Raw genomic sequence first — 18556 nt, forward strand, 5'->3', positions numbered from 1 at the left:
AAAAAATGACTACAGAGTAAGAGTTCCCCCGTTATCGCATCCTAGGAGACACAAGAAGTTATCAATGAGATCATTTTACAGCTTTTTAACTTCTTTCCATGCACCAATATCTTTTATCCAAAAAATGGTTTGCATTTTAATAACCTGCAACATTTGAAACAAATCATCTTTTTGCTGCAAAACATTTCACATACACTGACGAATGAACAGACATGTTATTGACACGATGTTGTGAATTTAAGACTGTGTTATAGAAAACCATATGAAATGTCATTCAGTAAAATGCCAACTGATTTTGAAAACTTTGACAGTGTAACAAGCACACAAGCTCTGGCAAGACATTTGTCAATGACTACTCGACTTTAAATTAACAGCTTTGAGAGAAAGCATTAAATCTCAGAATTTTCCATAATGCTAACACTGTTGTCCAGCACAGTTGGCCGTCTCAAATTAGCAAACAATCCCTACTCTCTAAAAGCTGACAGTTTGTCCATTTAGAAACAAAAATAACACTTTTATAGCCAGCTAAGATGTATCTAGTTAACATTACACTAGCAAACACTGTTAGCTTGAGTAGCTAGCACAGCGACGCTACATCTCATACCCAAACTGACCGAGCAGATAGTCGAGCGACGTGACACCGGTCGAAACGAGAAGCTGTCCGTTTTGAACCGAGAGTCTGGTACCAGGTATGGTTAACAACTTGTTTCTTGATTTCTTCTGAAAACTTGTATTATTTAGTGGTTTACCCACACCGCTCATGGGGGCGGCCATACTGCCTGTAGCGTGGTGACGCCTGGTAATGTTTTGGAGGACTTTGTCCAATCAGAGAAGACATTGTTAATACTCGACCAATCAGACCAGCGATTGTTGCTGGGCCTGGAGAGCGAACTGTCAATAGACGTGCCATTCCTGTCAAGTCGGAGCTTTGATTCGCACATTGAGTAGGTGAGTAAAGCTCCGTTGTAACATTAGCAACCGTCGCCGGCTCAGTCTTCTTGCTCGTTTCACTTTATGTACGTTTGATAATAAATGTTAGCCGTTCAGTTTTGAACAAACTTTCTCCACTCACAGCTTTGTGTCTGACCTTGGTCGTTCGTTGCTTTACATTCCAGAGTAGAGTATCGGCTGACTTAAAGCAGTGTGTGTGGGAATGTGTCACTCTTGCTGTAGCGTGTAATACATGACACTATTGCAACCATCACAGGTTTGTTAGTTGTATATGAAGGGTAGAACATCCGTCATGCTCTTCAGAAAACTTACAAACACACTTCTGGATTTGCAGATGTTCCTCAAGGAGATATCTGAGGAAAATTTGTGTCCCTATTTAAAGGACCTTACTGAATGTATGTAAATTAGAGCCTTGTTAAAACACACACACACACACACACACATACATACATACATACATAGCTACACTTTTTTTCTCCACAAGACAAGCTTTGTTCAGCTGTTATATGTCATGCTTCACGTTACAATTTGATAAGTACATTCTTTATTGACTGGATTAATTTTGTTTATGGAAGAGCTGCAACTGATCGATCAGTTGATTAAAAGAAGATTATGTATTATTCTCAATCACTATTTGGAGCCCTATTTGATATTTTGTGGTGGTGCAACCACTAGATGCGCAGTACATCTGCATTGATTGGGGGTAAACTGTGGCATGAGAATTAATGGTGGCAGACACAAGATTTTTGGAGCCAATACCAATATAAATATATTTATCAAATTCTGACAAAGATATGTAATGGAGAAAGGATGATTGACAGTTTAACAATAATGTTAAAATCTACATTGATAGATATCAGTTCACTGAACAGTTGCGTTATGTTACATAGTGAAGTAACTACAGCTTGACCGATACTGGTTTTGTGGGGCTGATGCTGGTACTATGCAAACTCCACACAGGAAGATCCCGTGCCCAAGCTGGGACTCGAACCCGGAACCTTCTTGCTGTGAGGTGACGATGCTAACTAGGGCTGTAGTGATAAACTAATCTTGTGATACGATACAATAAATATCGCAATATTCAGCTCACGATACAATTCGATACACATCCTTTTCTGAAATATTTTAAAGGGACATAGTGATTTGGTGACATCTTGTGAGTGTTCCATTGACTTGGATTGAATTAACTGAACTGAGAGCATCAATTCCACAATATATGGCTCTGACTGGCAGCTTGCAAATGCTGGACAAAATGAATCAAAGATGTGGTGAGAAAATTAGTTTCATTGATTGAAACTGAGTGCAAATTGTATCTTGCAAGCTTTTGAAAAGTAAAGTGAACAATGGAGCGTTTAAGTGCAACAAGTGGCCTTCTTTGGCAGCTTTTTTAGCTTGATACTGAACATATGAGGTAGCTACTAGCCAGTCTAGCCGCAAGGTTAACTAAAAATAAACCATGGCAGCCAATAATTCAATTCGAGGTGACTATAGCATAGCGGGGCTCCATGGCGTTCACCATGCGCTCAAAGCTGGTGTTTTCCACCACCGAATAAGCTCTCAAATCCCGACAAATAAAGTAAGCAATGGACTCCGTAATTTTCTGCGACCTCAGTGAAGAAGATGGGAACTTGTGGCAACCACCGCTGTCACTGTCCAGCGTGCTTTGTTTCGGGATGCGCCGCAGCTTCTTGGGCTCGGTCTCAGCTAACGTTTCCTTGTCCGGGTGATGACGTTTTAGGTGGGCTCGCAGGTAGGTGATATTTCCAGAGTACTTAAGTTTGTGTGACACAGTTTGCAAACCGCCATACTTTAGTCAAAATCGTTGCTTTCCTTTTTGTTTTTGAACCCAAAAATGCTCCCACATATCTGCGTTTAAGCATGCAGGCGCTGGATTTACAGTCGCCGCCATTCTTCTGAATCTCTCAGCTCTAACTGGATGAAAAAGGCGTCGGCGTCTGGGTAACTACAAATGCTCTACAGCGACACTAGCGGCTGGCAGACCGAATTGCTCTTCCTGCAAAGTGCGGGACGCGGGGGATTTGGATGGAGGTTAATTTATCGTTACTCGCGACTGGAAAATCGATACTCTCTGGGGAAACAAAATATCGATATATATCGCAGAATTGATAAAATTGCTCAGCCCTAGTGTTAACCACTGCACCACTGTGCCGCCCTAAAATTTAAACCAATACTGATGTGTCTGTTGCAGACCAATATCAGCTAATATTATCAGCCATACCTAAACATCTTTTGGACTATACATTTGCAGTATTGAATCCTACTATTTTTGTGTGATTTAGAAGAAGTGAAATCCCTTGGTTTTGTTTGAAACTTTTATCTCATTCTGTTGCTGGACAACTGAAATGATCATTCATCCCCTCCTGTACTTTAATGTCCATGCTACATATTCTGTTCTTGCTTTGCCAAGACATGGATGGCCTTTGCAAAGACAGAATGAATTAAACTGCATAAAGCCTTATGTAATGTAATGTAATGTGATAAATAGGTCACGGATGGCAGTACAAGTGCATCCTAATACAGAGCAGCTTCATGTGCCTGTGCATGTGGGACTTCCATAATATGAATGTGTGTTATAGTTGTGATATTTTTTTAGCTACCTGAAGGTGGATCCTTGCATGTCCCTCCCGTCACTCAATCACGTTCAGCCTGGAGAGCTCAGTAGGTGTGTGTGTGTGTGGGGGGGGGATCTCATCACAGATACCACTGCAGCTGTGTGAGACATAAACAATCTAATCACATTTGTGTAAAATGGAGCTGGGAAATGTATTGATATAATATTGGATATTGCTTTTCATGTATTTACTGTTACAGCGTAAGTGTCTTTTCTTGCATTTAAAGGTCACGTGACTGTCGATGCCACTGTGATGTCATATTCTAACATTCCCAGAATTTTCTCATTGGTTTGATATTTGAATTTACCCATGTAGCCATCACATCCAAGTTATCCATGTATATCAAAAATCTAAAATTAAATGAGTAAACATTCTGGTTCCATCAGCATCAACATGGAAATATTAATCTTGATCATATGTTCTTCCATATTGCCCAGCCTCATTGTAAATTAATGATGATCCTCCTGCAGCTTTATTTTAAACTGAACTATGTTATATTATTATTGTTGTAGTCTTGGAATGGTAAAGTAACAAATGTGTAGTTTAATTTTTAAGGGCAAAAACGTGTATTTTCTTCCACTTTTTGATTTTTCTCTGTCTACTCATGATGACATCCTTTATCCTGAGAGCTGTGCTTGATTTCATGTGCTAATGTTTGATACTGTATCATAATAGCACAAGCGTTAGATCAGTAGAATATTTCTGAAATAACTGAGGACCTTCTAATTGCCTTTTGTAGTCTATATACTGCCTATATAGTACTTTGACCTCATATACAAGGGTTTGGAGAAGGCCAATTTGCTGCACCTGTATTACAGTATCGTGCAGCAAATTGGCCTTGTCACCGAAGATGTTTTTAAATGTCACAGCATGAAAAGTACAGGTTCCAATTATAATGAAGCCAGAACTCAGTTCAGCTGCTTCAGTTTCAGAGGCCTCGAGTGTTATGCATACTGGTCCACTCCCACTGTCATGAGACAAATAGATCAATCATTTTCTTACTATAACTCAAAAAAAGCTCGCTGCATGCAACTTGGATTGTCAGACTAGACCAACTGACAGGGGGAAGCTGGGTTTCTTTGGTTGAATGTCCACCATTAACACTGATGAACTGATAAGCGATCTGCGTAATTCTTGAGACAGCTGTAAAAGTGCTTTCTGTGGCAGAAAGAGGCCAGAGGCAGCCCAAGATCACAGGATACTATAAAGCTCCAGAGGAAGCAATCGCCCAACTGCTCACTTTACAAATGCTCTCAGCAAAGGCAGCCCTGCTGTTTTGACAGCACTGTTGAGATTTATATGTCCTGACAGAAGACCAAGGGAACATATCATGACTGACAACACTGGCCATTGTGGAAGGCCTATATGAGACAAATAAGATGCTTTGACTGACCTGCATCTCAGCAGGAGGAGGGGCCTGCAGGAGTACAAATATGAAGCTGGAGGAACCCTTTAAGTGGCAGCAGTGGACGTGCAGGGCTACTTGCAGAACATGATATGTGATGATGTGCCAAATTGGCGGGCTGTGCGTTGGAGGGATGAAGGACTTTGCAACCTGAGACTGCAAACTAGCCTGGCATCAGCAGGTCCGTAGTGAGCGGAAGGAATGCACTCGTGGGTTGGTGTTGTGTCTAGGCTTGTTTGCAACCACAACAGGCATGTTTGCTGGGGCTGGTCAAAATCAATTTTTGTTTGTGTTTGATTTATGACATTTCCAATGAGTTCTTTCTGCCTAACAACAACAGTCGGGTTGCATGATATTGGAATTTTTTTTTTTGCAAATATCTGATGTACAGATATTTTATTTACTACTTATTTTGCCTACAGCCTATATTTAACGATTTAGATATCGCTATAAAAGGTTTATATGATTCTCACATTTTTTGATATTGATATCATGTGTACTGTAAACATTATGAATTAAAAAGGAATTACGCTCTTTCAAAAACATTTGCAAAAGCCCTTAAATTGTATATATATTTATTATTTTCCCCCATCAGAGCAATGTTGTTCGATTGATAATAAATGACCAATATTTGCTGATACTGATAACATAATGATCTGCATCGCTACACAAAAGTTGCAAGAGGTGACTTAAACTCAAGATACAAGTTTTCCTAGTGCAAGCTTAACTTAAACAGACCTCAGCTGTATTATGATAATTGTATCATATTTTGTAACATTCAAACATCGATGCTTGAAGGGGCCACAGTGAGAAGTTTAAGTCCAAATGTCCATAATTGAGGAATTGGGAATTAGCATATCTTGGCAGACATTGCTGTGGAAACATTCATCCATGTTTTCTGTCCTGTGCCAGTCACCTAGTTTTCATTTCTCCCAAATCCCAATTTAACCTTTGGTGGTGGTGTGGTAGCACAATTCTGGGGTGTGCACGTGTGAACGCTGCAGCCTGATTGCACAAGAATAACACAACCTGTGTTTTTGTCAGTTTTATCCAGTCTCTGTATCTGATTGAAGTATATAATGGCAGCAGTCATAACATGTCAGAGCTTTCCTGGACAGACTGTTTTGGTTTCTTCAGTCTAATTTTGCCATCAGTTTGCAGCTAAGACAAGCAGTACACTTCTCGTGTTCGGGGGAATGCGAGATTATCATCAACATGCACGTTATATTTGTTTTGGTAGAGTTGAAAGGAAATAATATTCGAAGGGCAAAAGAACAATATGCATAGGATGGGGTTTGCTTAAGATTTGACTTTTCCATTTATACAGCATTTCCTACTGTTTGAATGGCTTTCATTTGATTTCCTGAGTTTTTTGTTTTTTTTTAAAGATGTTGCAGAAAATGCAGAAATAAAACATATTTAGCTGGATGCCATAATGTGGACATTTCAAATATAAAAGGGGAAATCCCATCTCTCTGTGCTTGGTTGGGGTATCTGTCATTAGTTAGTGTTCAAATACAGATGGCTTTGTCAGGAGCTGGTCAAAGCAAAAACACGGACTCCTTTGTGAATCTGATACAACGCAAGATAAGATCTCTCAGCTCTCTCAGCACCAGGCCAGCGCCACATATATACGCTGGTGGTCAATACAATAAGGCTTAGTGGCTAGTTTTTCCATTCAATATAATTGGCTGGGGACTCTGTCAAGCCACACTTCCTTTCAATTCATCGCAGTTGTATTCATATCACTTGGCTATTATTTGCTCTGGCTGACCCATTGATTGTAGGTTTAAACCCTCAGCTCCTCAAATAGTAGCCTCGCTCAGCTGTTTCACGGCTGTGTTGCCATTAGCAACAATGAAAAGAGCAATATGGAGATCAGTGGCTTCAATTAAGCCTCTAATAGAAGGCATACCTTAGAGAGATGGGGGCCAGACACACTACTCTGTGACTGGGACTTTTACATCTGTCACTCTCCATTCAGCCAGGTGTCTCTGTCTAAATCAGCAGGATTAACTGTGATTGGACTGATAGTCGAACACCCCCCCCCCCCCCACCTCCCTCAAACGCACCTCCTTTTTATTGTTCACATTAAGATCAAATTAAGCTTTGCGCAACAGGAATTAGGCCCCGCCCTCCTCTGCCTTCTGCTGCCTGGAGGAAGACATCAGAGGTGGGATTCGTCCCCTCTCTGATGCTGCCTGCTCCTCCAGACTCCCTTCCATCTGGGATCCTCAGGGAGAAGACGAATATCTGACAAGGGGCTTGTAAGCCTCTTAGCCCCCCTGTTGCCCAGCTCCCTCTCAGCCCATGTTTTCCTAATTTAGTTGTGTAAGGAGTCCACTGCAAGGCCCTTGTGTCCTGTTTGGATTGGGATTCTCTTTGTGGGTCTAATAGACGGGCCATGTTTATCAATTAATACAACTCAGCCAGCGGCAGGTTCAATTCTCTAGGGAGCAATATTTCCTTCTGGCCTCAATAATGTGGAAACTGATTAAAAATGTTGTTATTAGCTTCACTGTATTAGGTCAGTTAATTGTTTTAATTAGGGCTCAGGGAGAAAACCAAATATCCCAATATTTTTGACCTAATATCCCTATCAACATTGAAACAATGTTGAAGGAATGACTGTTGGTGCTTTTACTAAATATTGAGACAATAAGTTTTTTTATTTGTACTCATCAGGAACAAGAGGATGCAATGGCTGAGTAGGTAAAGGCAAATATTAGGACAGAAAATGACATTTTATTGCAATGCAGGCTTTAAAACCAGGAAAAGACCCCAATATGGGATATTACCATATCTAAAATCTAAGATGTTATCTATAGAGATATTAACCCTGCACTGATCGTACGCCAGCTGATATACGGACCTCTCACTCAAAATGATAATGGTTGACCAGCTGTTTTTCAGTGTACACATTAATAATGAAAATGCTTTGATTGAATCACTAAGGACACGATGGTTGCCTTTCTACGACAACCTTTAAGAATATCCAAGTTCTTATCGCTACAGTTTCTGTCAGTAGTCACAAAGGTTACAAATGTCATGACACGATTTTTCATGTTTCATGTTTTATTTTTTTGTCATTCAGAGATTGATGAGAGATTGACACATTTTGATTCTCAAAGTTTACACAGGCCTGGAACTGGAGTAATGGAACTTGAAATAACTATTTCAAGGCCTGGGGAAAAAAATGAAAAATAAATAAAGGCAGAGAATTTAAGAAAAGTCATGGAAATCTACATACATTAAAATTTGAGAATATGTGGTTCAGTTAAAACCTCAAAATGAAAACCCTCTATTGGTTGGTATTAATTTACCTCCTGGTATCAAACTGTGTGACTTAATTTTAGTTAAATGACTAAATTTTAATTAAATGCATGCTAGTGCATTTTGACCTTCAACTCTGATTACCGTTATTTTTTTTTGTGTGAGAGACATTTCAGGGACCGGATGATTATAAAATATTTTCCTTAAAAGGCAGAAAAGCCAAAGAAATACAGTGATAAGTATGTGTATGAAACCTGTGACCTTTTTGTTTGACTTTTTTGCGTAATTTTTCATACTGCAAATATTTATTCAGCGAGTGCTCTGCTCCGAGTCAAATGGTGCTCCCTCAGTAAGAGGATCACAGAGTTAAACACACAATGTGTTTCCATCAGCAGCTATTCATTTGGGATCCCCCTCTTTTCCCCACTGTAGCGCAGCGTTGAGACCATGGGAGGCCAGCGGCTACAGATGGTTCTGCAGAGAGGGCTGCTCTGACTTCCTTTGTTTTCCCATGAACATGTTTAGCATGTAATCCTGGATTAACGGAGAGACTTTGTGTTAATTTACAGCTGTAATATAGCATTCAATTAATGTTGGTACTCCCCAACACCCACACCCACACACACCGACACACACGCCGACACACACATGTTGGGGATTTAGGAGCATGAGGTAGTGTGGGTTTCCAGACTCAGGGGAATTAGAGGTAATTGAGATCCAATCAGATGTCTCTGTGGATGTCCACCTCATGCTGAATCCCAAAGGAGTCACTGCAGCTCACAAATATACACTTTGTGTCAAACACATAGGTAATGCTATTGTCTGTGCACGTTCACACCACATGCATGCACACATATACACACTATCAATGACAGAGGGTGCCTCAGAAAACCAGGCGGCTGCATATGGACTCTCTTGATATCAGTCACTGGCCGTGTGATCTTGTTATGCAAAGTCCCTTAATCCCTACCTATGATGAATGCACACTGGAATGGAGCGGGGGTGGGGGGTGGGCTGGGGGTGCTCAAACACAAGATATGAAGGCAGCTGTATGGGAGGCTGTCCACTGTGCTTTGCGAATGAGTGCTAGCAAAGATTCCTGATCCCCGTCCTAGCAGAAGGAAGAGCACATGTGAGATCAAGTCTGAGAGTGTATTACACTAACGCAATGAGAGCGACACTGTTGAAGGAAGCTGAGAGCAAGACAAATAGAGCTGAACGTGTCACCTCATTGCAGACCTGAGATTCACATTAACCTTTAGACTGCTTCCTTCCCAACAGAGGAATTATAGGGACAGAGGTGTTGTTGTAGCAGCTGGGAGGAGGGATTTTACAGTTCCTGTGGAAGAGAACATGAGATGGGAGCTAGCTGTGGTGTATTTGGTCCCTATGCTGAGCACACACATATATATATATATATATATATATATATATATATATATATATATATATATATATATGACACCCTTCACCTGCTTGAACACTTTTACTCTATGTTTGCAAAAAAGAGGGTTGCCAGGGGTGATGATGGGGTAGAGGGAAGAGTGCAATCGTGGCACACTGGGAGGGGAAAGGATGGAGTTCTGGATCAGAAAAGCCCAAAGAGACAACTCATGCTAGGGATGTAACAATAGAAGGAAGGTTTAATAGGTGGAATATAGTTGGTGTGAATAAGAAAGCATTGTGTGTGTGTGTGTTTGTGTTTGTGTGAGAGAAGAGTGGAGGGGGGTAATGGGATTAGGGGTAACACCTTTGGCAGGGCTGGGAGAGCCACCTGACACTCGGTCTGTTGGGGACCTGGGGAGAGAGTAGGGTGGAGATGGCGGGGCAAGGGAGAAATTGGGGGTCTAATCCGTGTCCATCTTTGGGAAGTCATTCCCAGAGCTCTGAGGATTTGGGGCTTTGGTTTCCGCTCTGCTTGTTTTGGTTAATAATACCCTGGGAGGGAGAGAAGACATGGAGAGAGAAAGGGGGAAAGGGACAGAAGGAATAGGGGAGATGAAGAAAAAAAGATTTCTTTACGTTGTTTGAAGTGCAGACGAACCTCTGAGCTAAGCTGTGGCTATTCCTCTCTACACAATCTGTCAGTGCATATACATGCATGTGTGCAGGTGCATGTCCAGTGCGTGACAGTGTGTAAAGACACTTTCTTCTGTCCATCCAGCAGGTTGCAGTGAAAGTCAATAAGCTGAGTGTGACTGGGATGTTTGCTCAGAAGACACTTGGATGGCCCTTGTGTGTGTTTGTGTGACAGAGTGTTTGCAGGGCGTGTTGATGGGTGCTGAGGTTGTCTTTGTGTTTCTATGGCGCTGACAGAAGCTGATAAATGTTCTAATGATTGTGGCGGTAGAGGAGGCAGTGCAGTGTCAGCGACTAGCAGCAGACGGCACAGAGCTGCTTGGGTGGAAGTGTCACAGCTTCTGTGTTTTGTCCATCACCTGAGTGCAAGGTGTTGATTGGTCCATCCTACTCAGGATCAAAGTTCAGGGCAGTTTTCTGGTGTGAACTGGCTGCTGAGCCTCTGAGAATGAAACACCAGGGAATGTGCCATCTCAGCAGTAGGCCAACTGTGACAACCTTGTCTACACCCTTATAAATTAAACCCTAAAGAGATTTTGTTTTAGAAACCCTGCATGAACCTACCATTAGTGGACCAGACACATTATGTCCTCTCGCCTACATGAATGAAGCATCTGACTGTATGTACATTATTGTTATGTTGTGTCCTAACCGTGTTTGTGTTTTGTGCTGTAGGTGGAGATGTTCCGCCGTGTGCTGGGGAAGACCCTGGGGTTTGTGGGCTACACTGTACAGTATGGCTGCATCGCACACTGTGCCTTTGAATACATCGGAGAATTTGTGGTGGTTGGTGTTGTTACAACATGATTATGAATCAAATATCCCTAATTTCTCGCTTGCATATTTGTTCACAAAATCAATATTCATTGCACTCATTTAACTGATACAGAAGGAAAATGTCGCACAGTCTTTGCCATCTAGGAATTGAAGGCAAATGATATTGATGTATCTGTGCCTACAGCTTAATTTTTTTTGTTTGTTTGTTTGTTTTCCAGTGCTCTGGTCCATCAATGGAGCCCACCATTGTCAGCCATGATGTTGTTTTCTCTGAGCGGATGAGTCGTCATCTTTGCAAAATACGAAAGTGGGTTCCAGTCTTTAGATTCATATACGGCAGGCAAAAGGAGCATGAAGCAGTCATAGATAAATATCTGTGACCTAGGGATGTCAGTTGTTAACTGCCATGAATACATTTGATTGGCGTTAACTGTGGTCACCCTGGTAGGACAGACATATAGCCGCTACACAACTGAAGACTAACTAAAATGCTGCCCTAAATGCTTTGGATTGGTTCTAAAATGCAGATCTTTGTTTTTTGTTTTTTTTGTTTTTTTGGGGGGGGGGGGTGCACCCAATCTCTGAGATTGTCCTCAGTCTCTACGGGCACTGCGTTTAGAGACTGACCTGTGAGTCTAGATCTGACCTCTGGCTGCTGGACGGCTCTTATCACAACCACCTGTCACTTTGTTGATGCTGACTGGGACATGCAGTGTCACTCAGTGCCTCTCTGTCCAGCACACGTCTGAGAAGATGACTGTGTGTTGGCCTGGGTCCACGATCACACCAAAAACATTGCCTCTCGTGTGTCATAATTACAATCACCAGGTTATTTTGCAGGTTAATGGGCATCGGGCGATAAACCTAGCAACTAAACTGAAACTGACTTCCATTGTATTCTATATTATTGATGCGCTCTAAGATGTTTTGGTTTGACTGAAAAATGTACCCACCCTGAAATGTTACACACTCTGCTCATATTTTCTTCCAGGGGTGATATAGTAATTGCAAAAAGTCCATTTGACCCAAATATGAATGTTTGTAAACGGGTCATCGGGCTGGAGGGTGACAAAATCTGCACAAGCAGCCCATCAGATCTTTTCAAGTCCCACACATACGTGAGTATATTTGTAACATTCAAGCTTCTTCATGTTCAGCTGCTCTTCCTTTATGTCTTGAGATTATATGTTTTACCAAGTGAGGCAGTTTTATGTTTTCTGCCTCCAACAACCACAGCTCAAAGAATCTGTTATTGCACAATTTAAAATTTGTTCACAACAAAATAATTTGTTTTGCTCTAAAATAACAAAGAGAATGTCTATGCATAATGAAAACTGTCTCTCAATGTCTTTCTCTCTAAGTCCATAGACTATCATAGTTGTTTACGTTTTAGACCACACACACATCCATTTTGTGTCATTGTTCAAAATATCAGCTTTTGACAACACCTATATTTCCTCAGTGATAAAACCAGAAGTGAACAGGGGTTCTGCTGGTGAAACGACTGTCATTGCTTTTCTATTACTACTCTCCCCAATGCCCACAGCTCAGGCCTGCAATCTCTCTGAAGCCTGTTAGAGTTAGTGCCAGCTGAACGGATAGACTGATGGGTGGGTGGAGGTGTGTGTGTGTGTGTGTGTGTGTGTGTGTGTGTGTGTGTGTGTGTGTGTGTGTGTGTGTGTGTGTGTGTGTGTGTGTAAGGAGTACATACTCCTGCAATACATACTTCCGCAAACCAAAGGTTGCGTTTATGTTGCATCTTTTTGAATTTATTGTCTATTTTATAGACCAAGGCCAGACTGTTGAATGGGTTCAGTGAAAGCATAGCATGAGGCCAAGGCCCCAAGTATCAGTCAGGTTTCCTCTTCTGATAGCTTCACCTTCTCGCACAGAGAACTGAACCCGTAATAGGGGACATTATTGTGTTGTAATCTAGGATCTCAGGATGAAGCAGCAGGTTCAGTCCTCGTCCACTGGTGAGCAGCTATAGTTAGATTTCTCCATCAGGTGGAGCAAAATGACCACCGACTTACATCCATTTAGATATAGGATGTTTGCCTACTTTTATGTGGGAGCTGAAGTAGTCAATAAATGTCATTATTGTGTCGGTATGTAGTATGAATCAGGTGACTTTACAAATCTTCAAATCTACCTGATCAAATATTCATCTCCGATCCACTGCCGCCAATCGTTGCCTGTAAACAGGTGTTTTAACAATGTTGCTCCACAAAAAATACAAGTGAAGGCATTCAGCATCATAGATGAGTAAACTTTGATTAACCCTCATAGTTGATTGAGTAGATTTTGGCAACTACACTCAACTTTTTAAATGATTAAGTACAATTCATCCATGAAAAAGCACAACAGCACATTTTTTTGATAGGGTATAACATGCAAGAGAGGGTCTGTTCAAGCAGGTGTGGTAAGTAAGGGCTTATTGCTGAAAAAGCTCATTAACAGGTCAAGCAATACTTCCCTTTTCAACTCAGATTTTTCATATTTAAATGTAAATGCTAAACCTCTGTTCATTTTATCTTCAAATTGTGACTAATTCAGTAGAGTGGAGTTGAGAGTTGTTGTTTTTTTTTTTAAATTACATGACAACATACTCACTAACTTAGCACACTTAGCAGCAGTTTGGCATAACATGGGACAATAGGAGTGGAGAACAGCACATTTATTGATGAAGAGCCTTGGGTTTTGAGGCAAAGTGACCTCCAAAATGTTCACTATTACCACTATCATCATTTAAAGGAACACACCAACTTTGAGGTAAATGCACATTTTGCCATCCTCCCGGAGGCAGACTAGAAGATAGATACCCTTTTCTTCTCTGAGCTGCATTAGCAACTATAGCTGACTGCTAGTTAGCCTAGCATATTGAATAGTAGTTGGTAGGGAGTGTGTCAGCATGCAACTATCTTGCCCACTCAGCTTTCAAACCATTACATTTTGGCGTTATCACTTGTTCAACTTTCTCACCCAAATTATTTTTACAGGATAATATGAAGTTTTATGGAAAGAAAGTCCTGTAACAAGTACCCCCCCCCCCCAAAAAAAAAGACATCCACCAGTTGTATTTTAAAAGCTTGTAATAAGGTTGATGCAACCAGTAACTAAAGCTCTCACATTGAGTAGGAAGTGCAATATTCATCGAGAGACGTTCTTGGCTATACCTATAGCGCTTGATAAAATGTTCTTATTTCCTTTGCAGTGGTTCATGCAATTTAATTGACCCTGTTCACTCTTAGGATAAAGTCAGTGTTTGTGTGACAGCATTTGAGCTACTTGAGAAAGTATGCAGCGTTCACTTAAATGTTTGCTCGCAGTAGGAAGATGTTTGTGTGACAGTGAGGAGGGTGTGAGGCATCGTGGGACGGCCCCGTAAAGATGAGTTTTAGGAGACGATCTTAGACTTTGTCAATACCTCCTTTTCACTCTGCCAGACAGGCATGTCCCCTCACCCCTCAGAGACCCAACAGCAGACTAATTGCCCTGTCACCTTTTTAGGAATCATTTCTGTGTCTGAGCTGTTGTGTCAAAACAATGACACTTGATCCCTAATGTTACTGCAGAGAGACAGAGAGACCGATAAAGGGACAGAGGGAGAGATGAGATATTTTCGTTTGCACTCTAGATTGACAGAGCAAGGTGCTGAAAGCTGACCCCTGTAAGCCTGCGTGTATTTAATTCACCACCTCGATCGTGTTAACATAATGAGCACTGTAATGGTGTGTGGATGTTAAACAACACACCTCTGCCATGAAGAGAGCTCCAGTTTCAGCACTTGCCGACATGTCTGTGACAGGTACACAATGCGTCGCGTCAACCAGCCTACAGCCAGAGGGTGGATGAAGTCTCTTACATCCATCACACCAGAGATGATCAACGTGACCACATAATTCCCAGAATATTACAACCCTGTGTCTCGCCTACGGGGACATTTTTAACATTTTTTTCTGTTCTAAATCAGACTTCTAGATATTTTCGGTGTCAGCAGTCAAGGATGCATCTTCAGCAGTCTGAGATTATTTCAGATTAATTCAAATTTACTCAATTTTTTTCTCTTCACGCACCTGCAAAAGACAAGATGAAACACTACGCTTTTGTCCTGGTCGCAGTGCAAATGGTCAGGTTTCAGACATCAGGATTCTCTCCCTTCTCTGAAACACTCTTGATCCTGAAAGTTTCTCAGGTTTGGATTTCCTTACAAATTCATTTGTTTTGTAAGAGTGAAGTCTAATTTCTGTATTCTGCTGTTTTGATCAGATTGATTGATCGCTTAATGATTTCACTCAGGCTAAATAGATCTGAGCTCTCATTTATTTGACCTTTTTAGTGACCTTCACCGATTTTTTTTTTTTTTAAATCAAAGTTCCAGATTACTTTCTTGATACTTTTTAATGACGGAGAAACAGAGTTCTGGTTTGGCAGATGACAAACGGTGGTGTTTCTCTTTCCTGTGCTTGGGAGCCAGCATATGTTGCCATGTTAATGAGGTGTAATGGTGGGAATCCAGCATGCTGACATATGGTTCTCAGATGACTCCTTTAATGATATTCATTTGTGTCGTCGTTATTCAGTGAGTTGTTTACCTCATGTTAGGTCAGCATGTCACTGGCTTGTGATTATGTCACATCATCTGTCTCAATTATTAAATATGAAACCAAACGCACCATCCCAAAGTATGACCGACTGCTCCAATCAGAGAGCCGGGTGATGGCGATAAGGAGGAAGACACGATGTCACCTCTGTGTAGATAATATTCTTCTTTTTTATTCATGTTATCCTCTTTCTTCCTGAAGACTTTTGCCGTTAAAAAGTTAGGCAACACAAAAATAGACTCGCGGATTGTGATGCCCATTATGACAATATAATGTGTTGTTGATCCTGTCTGCACATATATGGGGGACAGCGCACTTAATTAGGGCCTTGACAAGCCTACTCTCCTAAAGTGATGAGATTAATCATAATTGGTGTCATTGTGAATTAGAGCCTGCTTGGATGACCGCCCCACTGGCAGGTCGGACCGCGGTGGAGACCCTTGGACACTGCTGCTAGCCGCAGCTTAGCTCGGTCTCTCTCTCTCTCTCTCTCTCTCTCTCTCTCTCTCTCTCTCTCTCTCTCTCTCTCTCTCTGCCCAGCTATCTCAGGCCCCTCTCTGGTTTTGCCCTCCCTTGGTAAGAGGGGCGAAGATCTCAGCCAACAGCCTAATGACCCCGTTTGAAGTTGTTCTAAATCCCACCCGACCCTGCCTGTTACCCATGACCCCTCTCCTAAGACGGTATGGGGTTAAAGAGGGACGGGCAGGTTGACGTTAAGATGGTTGGGGGGGGGGGCGCTGTTAAAGTACATTCTTACAACATGTTCTCACTACATAAAAGATCCACTCAGTTTTATATATAAAGATGGTCGAAAATGGAGCTCCTTCTCTCTTTCTATTTGATGGCTTTCTTGCAGGGGGAAAAAGTGATCAGTTCTAATCAGTTCTGCCTTCTTTCCACATGTCTCTGGTGCTCTAGGTTCCAAAAGGCCATGTATGGCTGGAAGGAGATAACCTTCGGAACTCCACTGATTCAAGGAGCTATGGCCCAATTCCCTATGCCCTCATCCGAGGGCGTGTTTGCTTAAAGGTAAATCTATATATGTTGTGTTAAAAGCACTCCTCCATACTAACAGTGTAGGTGTTGAGCTCTCAGCCGATCCTTCCATTATGCTTTTCTAAAAAGTCCAGAATGGCCATTTTAAGCTCAATTCAAAGACATGAGTCAGTTGGAAGTTCAAAGCAAGTGTGTCTGATTGACTAAAGCCTGGACAACATATTGTCTAGCTTTCCATTCTGCTGTGTTGTCATGTCACTGGATGTCATAGCAACCACGACCCTGGAAACAGGTCAGCCAACCTTCTGTCCATCTGATTGGACAGCGGCACTCTACTGGAGGGCCTATTACCACAGCTGATGAAATAACGAGATCTTTTATGAAGTCAAACACATTATTTAAAAGCCATATTAGCAAATGTGGAAAAAGTAGCAACGATTAAGTGTCTGCATTACAACGACTCACAGTTCTTATTTATACATATTTATCCATCAGGCATGTAGGTTAATCTTTTTTTGCTTCTTTGTGCTCTTTGTTCTTTACAGCTATGGCCACCTCCTAGTTTTGGGACCCTCAGTGAAAGCCCGACCAGACGGATCATTGAAACTCAAAATGACTCAGATTCTGATTGACTCATGCAGCATGAATGGACCCTAATTTACCAGGCTTTCATAGATTTTTTTTTTAATTAATAAAACTATTTATTCAACAACAGTGTTTGCTCAGTAATTAGTTTAGTTGACAATAGACGTAACAGTAACTAGGCAAGTCCAGAGGAACTTCATGTAGCACTGCAATGACACGAATGTCTGAGAATCTTCAGTTCGGACACTGTATTTCATGTTTTTTTTAGAGGGAAACTGACATTTCTGAATAATTTCTTTGACCTTGTCATGTGGGATGATCTGTGGTACTACTAATAGCTGAAATAGAGGAAACATGAGGTTTAGGGACATAAGGGGGGGGGGGGGGCTGTAAATTTAAGACCAAATCACTATATTCAATAGTATGACAGTTAATCTTGTTTAAAAATGCAACCAAACCACTTTTGCAGGATATTTGTTGCTAGAAATCTGTTCGATAACTATGATCCAAGAAAACTTATTCCCTTAAAAAAAGCTGTTATTAATTTCATGTTTACCCTTTCTTAGTATTGTGGTAAAACAAAAGCCCTTGTGTCGTTTAATTTTTCATTAGGCTGCCAAGGCAATTGCAAAGATGTTAACATTCCCCATTTAACCATACAATATTAATAAGCACTTAGTAAGGACCACGCTCACCGCTGAATTCATTGTGTGTGTGTGTGTGTGGGGGGGGGGGGGGGTATGGGTGTGGGTGTGAGTGTGTGTGCATGAAAGAGAAAAAGAGCGAGGTTTACTCACCGAGTTATTGTCAGAAGAAATAAAACATCTGTTAATTGGTATAAAATTTAAAAGAGAACCAGTTAAATCGGTTTGATTTGTGTTCAAGAAATGTTCCTGGATGATAATCTCTGTTTAACAGGCTTTCTAACTGGGGTGCATGTGTATGACAACAACAAATTAGTAAGTAGTTGCTGTGATTTTTAAAACAAAAGTATACATACACAATTTTAAAAATGCAATAGCGGAGGTTTGAAACTTCACAGAAACTCGACCAGAGGGGAAAACCAAGCATGATATCATAGGCTTTCATTAGCCTGCTGACTCCAACAAAAAGCCCCGTGCTGCTGTCACTTCTTAGGCCTCCTCATTCTGCTCAGACCTCCCTGGACACACGGTCCTAGCAGCGCATTCACATTCTGAGCCGTGGAAGCTCAGCTGGTCTTTCTCTGCGGCAGAGAGGGACTCTTCTCCTTG

General features: G+C 41.4%; 2 protein-coding genes across 7 annotated transcripts in view; one reads left to right on the forward strand and one right to left on the reverse strand.

The window, feature by feature from the left end:
* The window catches only part of elp4 (elongator acetyltransferase complex subunit 4), a 56238-nt gene extending 55071 nt beyond the window's left edge, over positions 1–1167 (reverse strand). For 2 of the 3 annotated variants that reach the window (XM_086185616.1, XM_086185625.1), the window contains exon 1: positions 615–802. In XM_086185616.1, the coding sequence (XP_086041742.1) occupies positions 615–774 (160 nt within the window). In that variant the 5' untranslated portion in view covers positions 775–802. Of the gene's footprint in view, positions 1–614; positions 803–1087 lie in introns of those variants that run through there. The other variant, XM_086185635.1, reaches the window with a different exon arrangement.
* Positions 525–17498, forward strand: immp1l (inner mitochondrial membrane peptidase subunit 1). 4 transcript variants are annotated; one of them, XM_086185656.1, is made up of 7 exons: positions 525–689; positions 11017–11127; positions 11337–11425; positions 12110–12236; positions 16263–16402; positions 16641–16751; positions 17264–17498. In XM_086185656.1, exons 2-6 carry the CDS (start codon positions 11023–11025, stop codon positions 16747–16749), a joined length of 570 nt encoding a protein of 189 aa, XP_086041782.1. In that variant the 5' UTR covers positions 525–689; positions 11017–11022; the 3' UTR covers positions 16750–16751; positions 17264–17498. The 4 variants fall into 4 exon arrangements, with proteins under 4 accessions (XP_086041782.1, XP_086041774.1, XP_086041796.1 ...); XM_086185648.1 differs by lacking the exon at positions 525–689 and adding an exon at positions 847–948; XM_086185663.1 differs by lacking the exon at positions 525–689 and adding an exon at positions 2401–2701.
* The last annotated feature ends 1058 nt before the right edge of the window (positions 17499–18556 follow it).

This window comes from Aulostomus chinensis, chromosome 2, assembly GCF_037954235.1.
Source record: "Aulostomus chinensis isolate RoL2024-O1b breed Wild chromosome 2, RoL_Achi_v1.0, whole genome shotgun sequence".
NCBI classification, from domain to species: domain Eukaryota; kingdom Metazoa; phylum Chordata; class Actinopteri; order Syngnathiformes; family Aulostomidae; genus Aulostomus; species Aulostomus chinensis.